Source organism: Cricetulus griseus, chromosome X (assembly GCF_003668045.3).
Source record: "Cricetulus griseus strain 17A/GY chromosome X, alternate assembly CriGri-PICRH-1.0, whole genome shotgun sequence".
Taxonomy (NCBI): Eukaryota; Metazoa; Chordata; class Mammalia; order Rodentia; family Cricetidae; genus Cricetulus; species Cricetulus griseus.
Genome location: NC_048604.1, coordinates 20,784,444 through 20,802,195, shown reverse-complemented (window position 1 = coordinate 20,802,195; position 17,752 = coordinate 20,784,444). Strand labels below are relative to the sequence as shown.

The 17,752-nt window shown below is 41.0% G+C and overlaps 1 protein-coding gene across 1 annotated transcript; it reads left to right on the top strand.

Moving 5' to 3' along the window:
• The first annotated feature begins 7,061 nt into the window (after window positions 1-7,061).
• Rbmx2 (RNA binding motif protein X-linked 2) lies at window positions 7,062-16,206 on the top strand. The gene is made up of 6 exons (XM_027433512.2): window positions 7,062-7,261; window positions 7,430-7,545; window positions 9,817-9,868; window positions 12,242-12,371; window positions 14,853-15,036; window positions 15,548-16,206. Exons 1-6 carry the CDS (start codon window positions 7,101-7,103, stop codon window positions 16,141-16,143), a joined length of 1,239 nt encoding a protein of 412 aa, XP_027289313.2. The 5' UTR covers window positions 7,062-7,100; the 3' UTR covers window positions 16,144-16,206.
• Window positions 16,207-17,752: the final 1,546 nt, after the last annotated feature.

The window sequence follows — 17,752 nt, the reverse complement described above, 5'->3', positions numbered from 1 at the left end:
TGTGTGTGTGTGTGTGTGTGTGTGTGTGTGTGTGTATGAATATGCATAAGTATGTAATAGAAAAAGAAGTCAGGAATTTGAAAGGGGGATATTAAGGCAGAACTGGGAGTTGTTTAAGGGAGGAGGGAGAAGTAGATATGATCAAAATGCATTCTACCATGTGTGAAATTCTCAAAGAGATTTTTAAAAAGTGAAACAGAAGGACAGACCTGTAAGAAAATGAAGAGCAAGCCCTGCTTTCTGGGATCAGAGTGTTCTAAGAATTGGGAGTGTTCCGTGCAGATGTCCCGAGCCAGGTCTCTGCTTAAGAAACAGCAAGGAGTGGCTGGGGAGACTGCTGAGTGGGTAAAGCACTCGCAGTGCTAGTGTGAAGACCTAAGTTTGGATCCCCAGCACCCACATAAATACCAGCCTGTCTGTCATCTCAGTCCTCAGGAGGCAGAGACATGGAATCTCTGGGGCAAGTTGGCAAGCTAGATTAGTTGAATCCATGAACACTGGGTTCAAGATAGAGAACGATCGAGGAAGATGCCTGCTGTCAAACTCTGATCTTCACACACACGTACACCACACACATATGAGACTGAGAATACAAAGACACATGCAAACACATACACATGCTCATGTGCATATGTTCACGCCTATGCTCTTGGCTGCCTGCCAGAGTTTGAGGGTAAGATCCTATTGCTGAAGACGCCATAGTTTGATCAATCACCTTTCCTTTATATAATAGCAAAAACCACACCATGCTTTGTTTCCTTACCCTGCTTCACTCTTCCTTTTTAGCATTTATTGACACTGGATGTATATTTACACATTTATTTTCCATCTTCTCCAATAAGAATACAAGCTTCATGGAGACAGGAACTTTGCTTGATTTGTTCCTTGTTAAATCTCCAACATCTAGGAGAGCATTTGACATTTAATAGATACTTGTTAAATATTTACTGAGTAAATGAATAAATGGCAAAAAAAGAAATGTCAGGAATACTCTTCCACAATAACTTAGCAATAAAAACGGAAGTATCTGGATAAAGATAAGACTATTATAATTGTATAGCTAGGGACCAAGGAGAAGGCAAGGCATCTTCTATACTTTGAGGGTATGCAAGGGCAGAGCCTTACTCTCAGGACCTCACTGTCTTCTTGAGGAGAGGGTAAAGGATTTCTGAAGTGCTACAGAGTTCAGAACTAGGAGCCATCACAGAACTGGCAGGATGGAGGGATTTTCTTTTTATAGGAGAGAAGCTTTGGAGTTTGAGCAGGTTTCAATCAAAGAGAAGATGGTGGCCCAGGGTATGCGAGTTTCTTGGCAAGAGTGTATAGTTTGCATAAAGATCTGGGACTCAAAGGAATTTCATCATGTGGAGGCTGGATGAAGTTAAGGCTTTATATGGAGGAAATCAGGGAGAGGACAGGGCTTAGGGCACTTATGATGAATAGTGGAAGAGCTAGGGGTGATAATTCCTTGTAGTAGATTCATGACTTGAAGAGATGTGTGATGGGGGATGTCCTTCTGAATGCTGTGATTATATGTTTACCTTATTGGTTGGTGAATAAATGCTGGTTGGCCATTAGCCAGGCAGAAAGTATAGGTGGGCCTACTGTAAGGACTCAGGCGTTATGCTGGTCTGCCCCTGTCACCTGCCAGTACCCTGGTCAGCATGCAGATGCAAAGGACCCCTTTAAAAGAAAGACTTTCACTCACTTACACTCTCTTTCCCCCTCTCTTTCCTGCTGTTCCCATAGGGCAAACAGGACTTTTCTTCTCTCCCTCTTCTAGCCTCTGTCTCTGTCTGTCTTTACCTCCTTTCTCTTTCCTTCCCCCTTCTCTCCCCTTTCTAATAAAACTTGTCACTTAAGCTCTGCCTGCCTGGCATGTTTGTCCCCCACCCTCGGTCATCCTCACCTGCCATGGAATCTGCCAAGATCCCCCATGTGCCTTATCATAACAGCTATCAGACTAGGAGAAGGCTGGCAAGAGGAACGCAGTGAGACCTGGAGAGACACTATATAGCTGTCAAAGAATTAACATGCTGGAGCATTATGGGTAAGCCACAACCACGTAGCAACACACAGTTTACTAGAAATGGGTTAATAATTAAGGGAGAGCTAGCCAATAGAAGCCTGAACCATGGGGCAAAAGGTTTCTAATTAATATAAGTCTTTGTGTGTTTATTTGGGTGTGTGTTTATTTGGGACTAAATGGCTTCGGGGCAAGGCTAGGACAGAAACTTCCATCATCAGATGTATCTCACAGGCATTGCAGTAGATCTTGGTGATTGGATGAGGATTCTGAGGGGAGAAATGAGAAGAATGGAAGGTGAACGCCTCGCCTTTGAGCCTAGGAAATCTGGAAAACTGTTTCCACTGATGTAAATAGGGAAATCAGGAAAGGAAACTGTTTTGGGATGTGGTATGGTAATAAGAAGAGGACATTAATTAAACAAAATTTCCAACCTTTCCTTTAATGTGGAGTCTTCCTTTGACTTCTTTAGCTAGTACTACATGTTACATACAGCAATTACGAAACGAGTGTTATTTGCATGTCTTTTGTTTTTGTTTTCAAGACAGGGTTTCTCTGTGTACCTTTGGAGCCTGTCCTGGAACTCACTTTGTAGACCAGGCTGGCCTTGAACTCACAGAGATCCATCTGCCTCTGCCTCCTGAGTGCTGGGATTAAATGTGTGCGCCTCCACAACGGGTTAAATAAGTGTTATTGATGAATATCACCAATAGCTATCTATCATGGATGGTGCATCCATTTCCTCCTCTCCAGTGTGAAGTTCAGGGGAACTTTGGACCTTTACCCTTTCAAATCAGACTTACATATATTTTCTAGGCATCGTTACTTATCAATTCCTACTAACTATAAACACAACCATGAAAAGTACGGCTTCTTGCTTCTTTTCTTCTGGCTTTTCTGGGGTGATCAAATTTCCGGGTTTATGTCTGGCTTGCCATATAGAGCAGTGAAATTGAAGGTCTCAGGAAGTCCTTAGCAGTTGCACATTGGGATGGCTTTCAGCTCTCTCAGTTTCAGAATACCTCTGATGATTGGATATGGTAGCAGGGAGAGGCAGGAAGATTGGGAGCTCAAGGCCAAACTGTGGGCTATATGAGACCCTGTCTCAGGCAACAATAACAAAAAAAGAAAGAAAAAGAAAAAGAGAGAAAAGAAAAAGAAAACCAAACCAAGACACTGAGCATTTCTGCTGAACCTAAAATTTGGATAGGAATACTCCTCATATTCTCAACATAAGTTATCCTTCGGTTTGGTTGGTCCCACTTTCTCTTGTGCTCCACCTTTCTTCTGAAAGCAGGGGACTGAGCCCCAGATGTAACCCCAATCCTCTTATTTCACAGTTACCAGAAGACACAAGCAAGATAACACTGCCTGCAAGTGTATCACTTTGCAAGTGACTACTTTAGCCCTACCAACAAAGCAAATGGAGATTTCTAGGAACAGATAAAAACCCATATGCAATCTGTCACTGTTTAGTTTTTACTGGCAAGATTATTTGACAAAGTTAATGAATAGCAGGGTAGGAAGGGAGGAGAGTATAGTTGCATTAGAGTGAGGATGTCAAAGGCAGTCCCTAATACACAGACAGAATACGTCTTTGTGGACAGCCTTCACTTCTTTGCAGGAACCTGGTTGGAGGTTGAGCTACTTGATGGTACACTTGTCATCATTATTAAAATACTTTTGTGATTGACTTTAAATCTGGTGCTCTGAATAAGGCCTGCTCAGGGTACTAACTATCCATCCTGAACCTTCACTTTTAGAATATTATGTTTCCTGATCAGATATTGATATAGATATATACAGGATGGGTTATATCTTCTGTATGGCTTATGTCACACATTATGTGTTATATCATTTATTCTATTTGTCAGGTAGCTAGGTGGACATTAGGAAGCTTGGAGGCCATTGGAGATGGGTCCCTCCATCCCAATCAGCTTTTCCTTTCTTCAGTCGACCTCAAGACCCAGTATATCAATCTTGGGCATATACCCAAATAATGCTCTTTAAAGTTTAAAATACCATACGTGAAGGTGGAGGTTTCACACCTTCGTTAAGGTCCGTTAAGGGAAAGCTACCTCCTCTTGCTAAAGGAATGGATTCTGATTCTACCTCTGGCCTTAAATGGAGAAATGATATTCTGATCTGCCTCAAATGAGAATACTTCATATTGTCCCTTACCTTAAAAGTTCCATGCCACCTTTAATCACAGCACTTGGGAGGTAGAGGCAGGAAGATCTCTGTGAATTTGATGCCAGCCTGGTCTACATAGTGAATTCCAGTATATAGTGAGACCCTGCCTTGAAAAAGAGAAGAGTTCTGTGCTTCTGGATTGGTAGAATAAATATTGCAAAAATGGCAATACTACAAAAATTAATTTGTAGATTTCATGCAACACCTTTCAAAATTCTGATATATTTCACAGGTTTAGAAAAAATACAAGAATTCATATGGAACCACAAAAGACCACAGAAAGCCAAAGAAGTCATAAGTAGTAAGAACAATGCTGGAGGCATTACAACACCTGACCTCTAAGTTTCTTATAGAGCAAATACGAAAATCCAGAAATAAAGTGATATAGCTATGCCCACTTAATCTTTGACAAAGGAAGCAAAAACATACATTGGTGGAAAAGAGTCTATTCAACAAATGTGTTGGGAAAACTGGATTTCTACCTGCAGAAGACAAAAATTAGATTTTTTATTTTTTATTTAAATTAGAAACAAGCTTGTTTAACATGTCAATCTCAGTTCCCTTTCCCTCCCCTCCTCCCCTGTCCCCTGTCCACTCCCTATCCCATACCCTTTCTGCTCCCCAAGGAGGGTAAGGCCTTCAATTGGGGAATCTTCAAAGTCTGTCATATCATTTGGAGCAGAGCCTAGGCCCTCCCCCGTGTGTCTAGGCTGAGAGAGTATCCCTCTTTGTAGAGTGGGCTCCCAAAGTCCATTTGTGTTCTAGGGATAAATACTGATCCACTACCAGAGAACCCATAGATTAACCAGATCTCCAAAGTGGCATCCACATTCATGGTGACTGGAACAGTCCTATGCTGGTTTCCCAGCTAATAGTCTAGGTTCCATGAGCTCCCCTTTGTTGAAGTCAGCTGTTGATGTGGGTCTCTCCAGCCTGGTCTTGACCCCTTCACTCATCCCACTTCCCTCTCTGCAAGTGGATTCCAGGAGTTCAGCCCAGTGCAGAAATTAGATTCTTGTCTTTCACCTTGTACAAAAATCAATTCAAAATGGATCAAGAACCTTGATTGACACTTCTAGAAGAAAACATGGGGGTACAGGTCACAACATTGGAATTGGCAAGAACTTTTTGAATAGAAGACCAATAGCACAGGAACTAACACTATGTTTCAACAGATGGGACTACTGAAAATAAAAAGTTTCTTTAAGGCAAAGAAAATAATCAGCAGAGTTAACAGACAGCCCACAGCATGGGAGAAAAACTTTACCAGCTGTACTTCAAAGGCTACTATTCAGAATTTACAAAAAAATTGAAATTAAACACCAAGGAAATAAATTTGTCAGTCACCAAATAAGTTCACTATCCATAGTCATCAGGAAAATGAAAATTACAAATAATGAAACAAAATTTAAATAAGAAATAGAAATTACTACTTTGAGATACCACCATGAGATGTCACTGTCAGAGTGGCTATGGTCAATCAATCTGAAAACAAATGTTGGGGAGGATGTGGAGAGAAAAGAACCTTCATTCTCTGGTGGGGGTGGGTGAAAACCAATACAGCCATTGTGGAAATCAATCTGGAGAGTTTTCAAAAAACTAAAACTAGAACTACCATACGACCCTAATATTTCACTCCTGGGCTTATATCCAGAGAACTCCCTGTCATAGAGATATTTGCATCCTCATGTTTATTACTTCTTTATTCACTATAGTAAATAATTAGAATCAGCCTAACTGTCCATCAACATAAGAATAGGTAATGAAAATTTGGCATATATGAAAGGTGGCAAACTATTCAACTATCAAGAAAAAATAAAATCACAAAATTTGTAGAAAAATGGATGCGATTAGAGTGTATTAAGTGAGGTCATACAATCTCAGAAAAACTCTGCATGTTTCCCCCTTATATGCAGAATTTAGCTAACAATATACACATATACGTGAACAAATGTACATGTGAGTGCCATGTAACATGAAGAAAAAAGAACAAGAAAGGCTAAATATTAGGTGAGGATGGACTGAATGCAAGTAAAAGGGGATATAAATCAAATTCTTATAGCTCTAATGATATCATATTTTTTGGTTTTGTTGGTGGACAAGTGAATAAAAATATATTTGATAGTGACAGCCTAAAATCCAATGTGAAGTTCCACAGCTTCTGTTCTCAATGCTATTCTAACAGTATAGAAGTCCATTTGAGTCTTTGGGTCTGGTTAATTTCAGTGTTTAACTTGCAATCGTTTTTGAAATAATGAAGTTTAAAATAAAAAAAAAATAAAGTCAGTTAATCCAGTAGGGCGTGTTGATCACGAGACAGGGTTTCTCTGTAGCTTTGGAGCCTGTCCTGGCACTCGCTCTGGAGACCAGGCTGGTCTCGAACTCACGGAGATCCGCCTGCCTCTGCCTCCCGAGTGCTGGGATAAAAGGCGTGCGTCACCAAGGCCCGGCGTAAGACCACATTTCTTACGTAAATCTGTGGGTATTTAATTGGGTCTGTAGAGGCACACTGGTCCGTCTTTAATATTCGAGCGGGGAAACAATTCTCATAGCTATTTTCTTTACTTTTCTACTGTTAAATCCCAAACAGGGAGGCTTTGAGGGACTATTTTTGAGCAATTGCCATGGAGGGAAAGAACAGGGCTTTAGATTGAGAGAACAGGGAGTTTCGTCACCCTATCAGACACACTACTTCATTCAGAAAACGTTTAAAGCTAAATCAAACAAAAACTATCCAGAAGCTGAAGGTCCCTTAAAACCCCGGACCCCGCCCCTGGTCTACGTCACTAGGGAACTAGTTCCCTGACTAACTGACTGGAGAACTACTTCGCCACAGGAGCAAAGGGCACTAAGCGCGAGAAAGGCTTCCACGCTACTGCGCATGCGCCAAGTCTTAACGTGCCGGAGCGGAAGTTCCAGCGGAAGTTCCGCCTCGAGTTCGGCCGCCTCCAATCTGAGCTGGGTGATCGGTTGTGCCCGCCCTTCGTCGCCTCACCCGGAAGCTCATTTCTTGAGAGAAGAGCGCGAAGGCGCGAATATGAAGTAAGGGCTTCGTTTTTTTCGTCGGGAAGGGGGAGTGGGTTGCGGACAGTTGCCCACAAACGGTGACGGGTCCTCGCCGGGGCGGTGGGGCCTTCAGGCCTCGGGGCGGGAGAAGAAGGCAGGCTGGGAGGAAACGAACTTTTAACGAAGTCTTCTCCTCCCGCGCAGCCCTTTAACTAAGGTGAAGCTGATCAACGAACTGAATGAGCGAGAGGCTCAACTCGGGGTGGCGGAAAAGGTGTCTTGGCACTCGGAATACAAGGACAGCGCCTGGATCTTTCTTGGTGAGGGCCACAGTTTTCTCTAGCAGTGCCTTTCGGAGTCGCTGCGACCCACCCCCCTCCCGCTCCGGTTACTTAGAGCCCCTGCTGACCACGCTTGTCACCCACACAGCTTGTCTGCCCACAGTCCGTTTTTTATTCTCTTTTACTCGTCCTTTTCCAGTTATCTTTTCTGATAACCAGTGCTTTTTTTTTCTTTTTTTTTTTTTTTTTTTTTTTTTTTTTTGGTTTTTCGACACAGGGTTTCTCCCTGACTTTGGGGGCTATCCTGGAACTTGCTCTGGAGACCAGGTTGGTCTCGAACTCACAGAGACCCGCCTGCCTCTGCCTCCCGAGTGCTGGGATTAAAGGGGATTAAAGGTCTCGCGCCACCAGCGCCCGGCTTAGCCAGTGCTTCTTAGAATTGGTATTTACCATTCATTGCACTTAAAGGCTTTCCACTTAGCTGCCCAGAGACAGTTAACTCCACAGCCAACACATTACGAGGCCAAAGAAAGTGCGGTGCGGACAGGTGACTAGAGTTCTTTAAGGTTACATACTACATACTGCAGCACTATGAGATTAGTGGTCATTATTTTCATTTTTACTGTCTGCCCCTCCGCAAAACTATTTTCTCCTGTGATTGACTTTTGCTTCTAGTACTTTGCTGATTGTTGGGTTCCTGGACAGACAGTAGCCATCTGGAAAATATTTCGTGTGGACTCCTCACTCAAAATCAGCTTTACTCCTGCTTAAAATTTAGAATGTCATCTGAAAAGGTCGCGGTATCTAGGCGTGTTCATTAAGGGAAAGCTATACACCTGGTGAAAATACAGTCCACATTCCACTCTTGGTCCTGGGTGGATATGATGGGACATTTTAAGCAAACCTAACTGCCACATACTAGTGTGTCCCTTCCTTAAGACTTAATAAAGTTGGCCAGGAGTCACCTGTCAGGAAAGCTCATTCACCTGAAGACATGCTGAGGACATGGAAGGAAAATGATCCCCTTAGTGAAGCAATGTCCCGCAGGAGTTCCTCACTGCACTTATTACCTATTGCTGTTACATCTGTCTGCTGTTCTGACATCTAACTTATCCATCCCCTCCCTTTCTAGCCCTTCTTTGAATATTGTCTGAAATCCTGAGCATGCTTGCCCTAACACTCTGGACTTTTTCTTATTTCAAGTCTACAGGCTCTCCCGTTCCCTTGCAGCTGTTTCTTAGCCGCCATTTTTGAGCATGCCTGCCTGCATGGCCTTCTGATTAACTACGTATTTCTTCGTCTTGTCCATCTCCCTCCTCCCAGTAGCTGGTAAATTTTACAACTCACCTCCCCATCAGCTCTCTCTCAAATGCTAATAAAATGGATCTCAGGCTTCCTCAGTCTGTTTTAAAATTACTGACAAGACTAAGAGCCTACAAAGGGGAACTCTTAATATCTCTGGGAACAATATTACTATCCTTTGTTCACTTTATGTCACAACCAATAATCCTGCAGTTTGACTTTTGAAAGAGGCTATTTCACTAGATATTGTGTTAAGCATTTTATATGCACCGTTTTATTTTGTGTTTATAACATTCTTGTGAGGCAAATATACTGATAGCCCCTTTTTACACAGGAGGTAAAAAACATGGAAGGCAAATAATTTCCTGTGACTTGCCTAACAGTTTTCTTTAAAATTCTTAGTTTACACATAGGTGAGCATAACAATAGCATATTTGAACTCAATGTTTGTGAAATCTGAGTCTTGTGCAGGAAATTTTCTGTTTTATAGGAGTTTGGATGTGAGGACTGAATGAGATTAATTTGGAAGACAGGCGTTGGTGGCACATGCCTTTAATCCCAGCACTCGGGAGGCAGAGGCAGGTGAATCTCTGTGAGTTTGAGGCCAGCCTGGTCTCCAGAGCGAGTGGCAGGATGGGCTCCAAAACTACACAGAGAAACCCTCTCTCAAAAAACCAAAAAAAAAATTAATTTGGTAAGTGGTAACCCCTTTCCACTTAGACTTAATCACTTTTATTCCTGTTTTTGGAGACAATCTCATTTTGTAGTTCTGGCTGTCCTGGAACACACTCTGTAGACCAGGCTTGCCTAAAACTCACAGAGATCCAAGAGTTAATTGCTTTTCTGCTGGACTGTTGTCACTTTTCATCCTCTGTCATTGCATTAGACTGATTTTTGTGAGTTCAGGGCTTACTCACTCTGCACCTCCAGTATCTGGCCCAGTGCATAATATGCAGTAAACACTTGATTAATGTTTGCTGACCTGAACTGTGCTTTGTTTTCTTCTAGGAGGGCTTCCTTATGAACTGACAGAAGGAGACATCATCTGTGTGTTCTCACAGTAAGTCCTCTTTCATTTCCTACCTTCTGGGTGCATAGAGATGTTTGCTTCTGTAGTTTATTTTTGTAAGGCAAAAACAGTATTTTAAGCTGGCTATGGAGTTGTATACCTCTAATGCCAGTAGAAGAGACTGTGAGGTAGGAGAATCACCATGAGTTTGAGGCCAGCCTAGGCTACATAACGAATTCCAGGTCAGTCTGCACTACAGAGTGAGACCCTGTCTCAAAAAGCCACCAAAGCCAGTTTAATTCCAGTCTGAATGACATCCCTGTGTGGTGAAGGCTAGAGCTTTGATCAGTCCCAGGCTAGATAAGGTTTCAGAACATTAGCATGTGGGAGATCCCAGAGCTTAGATCATTTGAGAGGCTTTCTGAAGGAGCCTAGTTCATTTCTGTCAAGTTTTTCCTGAACCTTGTTCAGCATGGACTTGCATTAGAACAAACTGGAATTCCCAGGAAAGTGCAGTGTTGACCTCTCTATTTGGGTTCCTATAAATTAGAGGTCATCCATGATGACAGGGCCCTCTGGGCCCTATCTGTGTGGCATTGTAGGATTAGGTCAGAGCACTGAAAACTTGGGCCAAACAGACACAGATTTAGCCTGGTTTTTATCAGCATTGCTGGATTGTTCCCTGAAATGGTTTTACTAATATCCACTCTCACTGAAATGCCTATTTACCCAAATCCTTTTTTTCCCTTTTTGATATAGGGTTTTTCTGTCCAGCCCTGGCTGTCCTGTACCTTTCTGTCTTGTTACTTTACTGAATTGTTATGCTGTTTATTTTTGTCATTGTCTATCATTGATGCTGTTCAATTTTCTATATACACTCTTGTATATAATCTGCAGATACTTTTACTTTTTCATTTCTTATATTAGTTTTATCTAACTGCATTATCTATGCCTCCAATATATTGTCAAATTGTTCTCAACCTTATTTGAAGCACATTAACCTTTTTGCATTTTGATACTAGATTTGGGGTTGGTGTGTATATGTGTAACCATATAATTTATATGTACTCATATAACTTATGTATCAATTATAGTTTTATTTTCTGACTCTTATAAAGCTTTATTTGGAATTGGTTTTAAAAGAAGTAAGGCAGACTATTTTTGTATTCAATTTTTGTATTCAATTCAAATTCAATTTGATCTTTATTAAAGTCTGTGTTTATTAGGTTTGTTTTATTTCATATTTATGCTTTTAAAAGAATCAAATTCTTCAAGGTTACAGATTTTCCTGAGTAGTGAGGCTTAGCTGCATCCTATAAATTTTCATGGCATTTTAAAATTTGTTGTTAGTTGCTAAGTGATATACCATTGACCTTTTAAATTTTGTTTCATTTTTCTTTCATCCATCTATTAGCTAAGAGAATAGGTTTCAAGTTCTGGTTAGCTGCAGGTTTTTATAAAAATATTTAAAAAAATGTTATTGTATGGGTATTTTGCTTGTATGTTTGTCAGTACCACATGAGTGCCCAGGCACAGAAGAGGACGCCAGATGCTTTGGAATTGGAGTTACTGATGGTTGTGAGCCTCCAAGTAGGTGCTAGGAAGTGAACCTGGGTCCTTTAGAAGAGCAAAACAGTGCCCTTAAACATTGAGTCATCTCTCTAGCTTCAGTAGCAAGCTTTGTTTAAAATATTATTTAAATATTTGTTTAAAATATTATTTCTAGTTTTATCACACTGATTGGTGAGTATATACTGTAGATTTTTAGAGTTTATTTTTAATTGATCCTCAAAAAGATTTGTTTTTAGTTCTGTGTCTGTGTGTGAGTGTGTGTGTGTGTGTGTATGTGCATGTACATACTCATGCTTGTAGAATCAATCCAGAGGCATCAGATTTCCCCAGAGACACAAAGGTTGTGAGACACCTGGCTTGAATGCTGGAAACTAAATTTGTTTTTTCTGCAAGAGCAGAGGTGCTCTTAACTTCTGAGCTGTCTTTTTTCCCCAGAAACTTTAGTGCTTATTGATATTTATTTTGAGATCTTACCAATAGTGAATCTAATTTGTTTTATGAATTCTTGAAAATAATTTATCTTGTTATATACTTCAAAAATACCTATATGTTTCCTAGTCTGACATTAGTGGATTATTGGCAATTATTTTTATTTCTGTTTCTTTTATGTTATTTGATATTAATTCATCTGGTCTTATTCCTTTAAGCTTTGTTTTAAACTTAAAAATCTCCAATAAGTTTCTGTTTCTTTTTTGTAGCCCTGGCTGACCTGAAAATCGAAATATAAACTAGGCTGTTTTCAACCTGCTGTATCATCTTGTTCTATTTCTCCTATACTGATTATTTGAATTGATCATTCAGTATGAAAATGTTTGCATTTTAAATGAATAATACATTTTATAAACTAAACAGATATGGGGAGATTGTCAACATTAATCTTGTGAGAGACAAGAAGACGGGCAAGTCCAAGGGATTCTGTTTCCTGTGCTACGAAGATCAGAGGAGCACAGTTCTGGCTGTTGACAATTTCAATGGAATTAAGGTAACTGCTTACTATGCAGGATTTGACTGGATTTTTCCTGTGTATGGGTTAGGCGGCATTCTTTTTTTTTTTTGTCTCCTGTTTACAGGTGTAGGAATAGTACTGGTCAGCTGGATGTATTGTGGGGGTTGTAGAGGTGCCTAGACACACTGGATAGGCAATGATTCCAGGAAACGATTTTCTGGCTTATGCATCTGCCAGGACTTATTCCTTTTCCGTATGTGTTAGCAAATTGTCATTCCAGAAACATGGGTACTGTGCCCCCTTATCTGGGGGATGTTTTTCTTATACACATTTTCCATCTGTTCTAGTGGATTAGAAACTAGAAACACTGCTCTTGGATATTGTGCTGTGCTAGGGAACCAGGGGCTTCATCATGGCTTTGTGAGCTAAGACAGAGCCATGTATATCTAGCATATGATTCCAGTGACTTCACATATTGGCTCCTGGACATTCTTTAGTTAAAATCTGGTGACTAATTCTATAAAAATAAGCCATTCTGAAATTTTAAAGGAGTAGTCTTCAGAAGAAGTCACCATCAAAGGAAAATTGCTTTTTAAATTTTTTTTATCAAAATGATAAATAGACAAAAGCTTCTCAGGCTTAAAGGTACACATAAAAATGTACTCTAGAAATGGAACAGTAAAATTGAAATTCAGGGTTCAGATGTTATTACCTGGAGAGAAGTGTATCTATTTGAAAATAGACTGTTTATAAAACACAGGCTTCATTTTGTTGTTCACCTTTGAAACTCTAGCTTATAGTCCAATACTCAGTTGGAACAGAAAGGTCCTGTTTGACAGGAGTAGAGAAAGGTATGAGAGCTCAAGAAAAAAGGAAGTAAAACTTGGAATATCCTCAGTGAGAGATGCTTCTCTATGAGACCCTTGATTCAATACCACCATAGCAAAAGCATTTTGTTTCCTTGGTCTTATTTTGCCTTTGTTGAAACAGCAGCTTTAGATTTCATGTTTCTGGCCCTCATGCTTTTCTAGGACATGTTTTCTTGTTAAACATTGTGTATAACTTTGCATGTATGTACACATATTCATATGTGTTCATGTATAGTTGGAGGCCAGAGGACAGCTTTGGCATCATTCCTCAAGATCTGTCTATTTTTTCCTTTATTTCTTTTTTTTTTCAGACAAAATCTCTCACTTGTCTGGAACTTGTGAGTAGGCTAGGTTGCTTGGTCTGTGAGCTCCAGCTGTCTTCTATCTCTGCTTCCCAGTGCTGGAATTACAAGTGTGTGCTGTCACCCAGATTATGTGGGTTCTTGGGATTAACCTAAGGTCCTTATTCTTACAAGGCTGGTGCTTTACCAATTGTACCAGTTCTCTATCCCTATAGATAATCAATTGTCCTTTAAATCCTAAAATCTTATATACTTTCTTGATGTGCTTTAGGGCAATACTTCTGAGTGTTTTTTTTTTTTAACTTCATGACACATGCAGAACATGAAGAAATTTGCATAGTACCTGTAGTATGTCAAGGGGGCTCTGGGCATAATTGCCCCAGAGGTTTTACCTGCCCTAGACCCCATTTAGCTGCCCTGAGTGCTGTGTATTATTAGTATTAGCTATATATTCTATAACATACCAGTTGAGCATGTTTTCTTTTCTTTTTTTTTCCATTTTTAAAATTAAATTAGGAGCAAGATTGTTTTGCTTGTCAATACCAGTTCCCTCTGCCTCCCCTCCTCCCCTGCCCCCCACTAACACCCTACTTATCCCATACCCTTTCTCCTCCCCAGGGAGGGTGAGGCCTTCCATAGGGCGGTCTTTGGAGTCTGCATATCCTTTAGGATAGGGCCTAGGCCCTCTCCCATGTGTCTAGGCTCAAGGAGTATCCCTCTATGTGGAATGGGCTCCCAAAGTTCATTTCTATGCTAGGGATAAGTACTGATCTACTACAAGAGGCCCCATATATTTCTGAGGCCTCCTCACTGAAACCCACGTTCATGGGGTCTGGATCAGTTCCATGCTGGTTTCCCACCTATCAGTCTGGGAACCAAGAGCTCCCCGTTGTTCAGGTCAGCTGTTTCTGTGGGTTTCACCAGCCTGGACTTGATCCCTTTGCTCATCCCTCCTCCTCTGCAACTGGTTTCCAGTTCAGTTCAGTGTTTAGCTGTGGGTATCTGCTTCTACTTCCATCAGTTGCTAGGTGAAGGCTCTAGGATGGCATATAAGTTAGTCGTCAGTCTCATTATCAGGGGAGGGCATTTAAGGTAGCCTTTCCACTGTTGCTTAGATTGTTAGTTGGTGTCATCCTTGTAAATCTCTGGACATTTCCCAGTTCCTGACTTCTCTTTAAACCTATAATGGCTCCCTCTCTTATGGTATCTCTTATTTGAGCATGTTTTCTTTAATGGTTTCCTTATACAAGGTAATGGATGTGATTCAAACCTTGGTTCTCTGTAGTTTGGTTCAGATAGTTGGATGTGGGGGCTGTCTTTGCTGACACATTTATGGTCTTGCTTAGATCAAAGGAAGAACTATCCGTGTGGACCATGTGTCAAACTACCGGGCTCCTCAGGAATCAGAAGACATGGATGAAGTGACCAGAGAGCTCCAGGAGAAGGGCTGTGGTGCTAAAACACCTCCATCAAGTTCTACTGAGGTGTCTGAAGATGAAGATGTCAAGCCCACCATAAAGCACAAAAAAGGTGGAGTCTTAAAACTCAGTAGAAAATTCTGGGTTTCTTAGTGTCTTCTTTTCCAAGCATGCGTAGATAGATAGTCAAGAATTCACTCTCAAGTAGAAAATGGAAGGTGTGAGAATCGTTATTTGGGAAAGCAGAAGTGACTGAGGAAGGAAGGCTAGTGGTGTAGGCAGAATTGTATCTCCCTAAATTTATATGTTGTCATCCCAACCCTTCTGTATCTCAAAATGAGATTGTATTTGGAGATACAGTACTTCTGTGTGGGGATGTTTTGTACAGCTTGACCTATAAGGAGTGACAGGTGTGCAATTCGATTCTTGAAGTCATTTTCTGGGTGGCATAAACTGTGACTGCTTCTTGTTGCTACCTGGGATGTTTTTCACAAACACATTCTCCATCTGCTTGCATGGGAACATTTTGAAACGTCTCAGTTTTATGTGATTTACTGAGAGAAGAAAGGCACATTTTAAAGAGATTTCTTTGTGTTTTCTTTTCCCTATTGATTACCTCCCAGACAAAAAAGAGAAAAAGAAAAAAAAGAAAGAAAAAGAGAAGATGGAGCACAAGGTACAAGCAGAGCCGCCATCCTGTTCTTTGCCCTCTGGAAGCAGGGCAGTAAAGGAGAAGGATGAAGAGGGCCCAAAGAAGCACAGCAGCAAGACCTCAGAGAAAGCCCAGAAGTCGGAATCCAGAGAGGGGAGGAAGAACCACACAGGCTTTCCTGATATCAGGAGTTCCTTCCATGGTAGAGCAGAGGCCCCCAAGTGGGAGCCAAAGAAAGAGAAACCCAAGCATGAGCATAAGTCCTCGAGCAGGAGGGAGGGAGAAGAAAAGAGCAGAGGTAAGGATAGAGGGAGGAGCTCAGGTACTCATACCAGCAGGCATGGCGGGCATTCTGAAGGGCGGAGCCATAGAAGTCGAAGTAGGAGCCATAGAAGTCGGAGTAGGAGCCATAGAAGTCGGAGTAGGAGTCGTAGGAGTCGTAGAAGTCGGAGTCGTAGGAGTCGGAGTCGTAGGAGTCGGAGTCTGGATAAGTCCTATAGGCATAAAAAGCACAGGCAGTCCCGGGAGCGGGAGTCCTACCATGCCAGTTACCGTCGACATTATTGAAGTCTGTGCCAGCTGACCAGTTCTTCAAAATTGATTCTTTTTGCATTAAATAATCAAATTCTCTTTGTTGTTGTTATTTCTATATATAAAGTTTTGGGGCTGAATTCTTTCAATCCCTTACATGACAGAGTTGTTCAGAAGGCTATCGTTTCTATAGCCAGTGTGTTAGATTTAAAAAAACAAAACAAACATGATGCACTGTCCCTGGGAAAATAGTTGGTACTGACCAGAGTATATGCCTAAAGTTTGGTTCATAGATTTGGCCCTTAAACCTATAGACCTTTGATTTGAGATTGCTGGGAAAGGCAAACACAAGGCAGTGGTGGAGTTCTAGTCTTCATGTTAGACATTTAGAGTCCAGCTCTGTAGGTCCTTACCAGATGGCAGGTACAACTATAGAAAGCTGCAGCATATGAGATTTGGAGAGTGTAATATGGATATGATAGGGAAGTGCTCGATTTCTCAGCTATATCCCGGTTCCTTTTATTTTGTTCTTGGTTCTTGATGGTTACATATATCTATGTATTTTTTCTTTATAAGTTATTTATTTGTATTGAGATAAAATTCATATAAAATAAAATTAACTGTTTTAAGCAATTCAGTGGCATTTTGTCCATTCATTGTTGGAATAAAACCATTTTCATGTAGTTCTTAATCGTTCATACCTTTCTCTATTTTCCATGTCAACCATAAATAGGCTTTTGTTTCTATGGATTCACCTATTTGTTAGTTTTCTCATTTCCGTGATAAAATTTGAAAACGCCTGATGAAAGCAGCTCAAGGAAGGGTTTGTTTTCTTGTGTCTGTATGCTTGCAGAGGCTGCTAAGCAGCTGTTGAGTGTCACTCTCCGCCTTTCTTTTCACACAGGATCTCTTACTGCACTGACACAGATGTTCGGGTTAGACCAGCCTGTCTGACTGGCATATCCTTGGGATCTGCTTGCCTCTTTTCCTCACCCAGCACTAGAGTAACAGGTATTTAGGTGCTGGGAATCCAAACTCTGGTCTTTCATGTTTGTTCAGCAGGTATGTTACCCACTGAACCATTTTTCCAACCCTTATTTTATGTTACAGTTTGAGAAGACACTGTCCATCGTGGTGAGGAAGACATAGTGGGAGCCTGAGTTACATATACATGGTCATATCGTGTACTAAGGAAGCAGAGAGAGGTGGTATTGATGTTCAGCTCACTTTCTCACTTTTCCTTTGTATCCACTAGCCTGTGGTATGGTGCCACTCACATACAGGGTGGGTCTTCCCTTTTAAACATCTCTGGAATTATCACAGACACATCAGAGGTATGTCTCCTAGGTTGACGATGAAGATTAAATATAACATCTGTTTTGGGTGTTTTGTTTAAGTGAAATTATATGGGAGTGGCCCTTTATTGTCTTCTTTATCCTAGTGTGTTTTCAAAGCTGACGTTGTAGCTGTTGGCAGTACTTCACATGGCTGCATCATGGTGAAGAGATACATGGTTTTTGTTCATGGATGGGCATTTGGTTCTTTCTTACTCTTTGGCTAATCATTATGCTTTTTTGGGCTTACAGACATACCAGACTTCCTTCTGCAGTTAGTTTACTTCTTAAAGTCACTGCTCTGCTAAGAT

Bases quoted from the DNA above. Each gene is read 5' to 3' on its own strand.
- Rbmx2 (XM_027433512.2), top strand. From the start codon at position 7,101: ATGCGCCAAGTCTTAACGTGCCGGAGCGGAAGTTCCAGCGGAAGTTCC. The intron at 7,546-9,816 runs GTGAGGGCCACA...GTTTTCTTCTAG, and splicing joins CAGCGCCTGGATCTTTCTTG to GAGGGCTTCCTTATGAACTG. The intron at 12,372-14,852 runs GTAACTGCTTAC...GGTCTTGCTTAG, and splicing joins ACAATTTCAATGGAATTAAG to ATCAAAGGAAGAACTATCCG.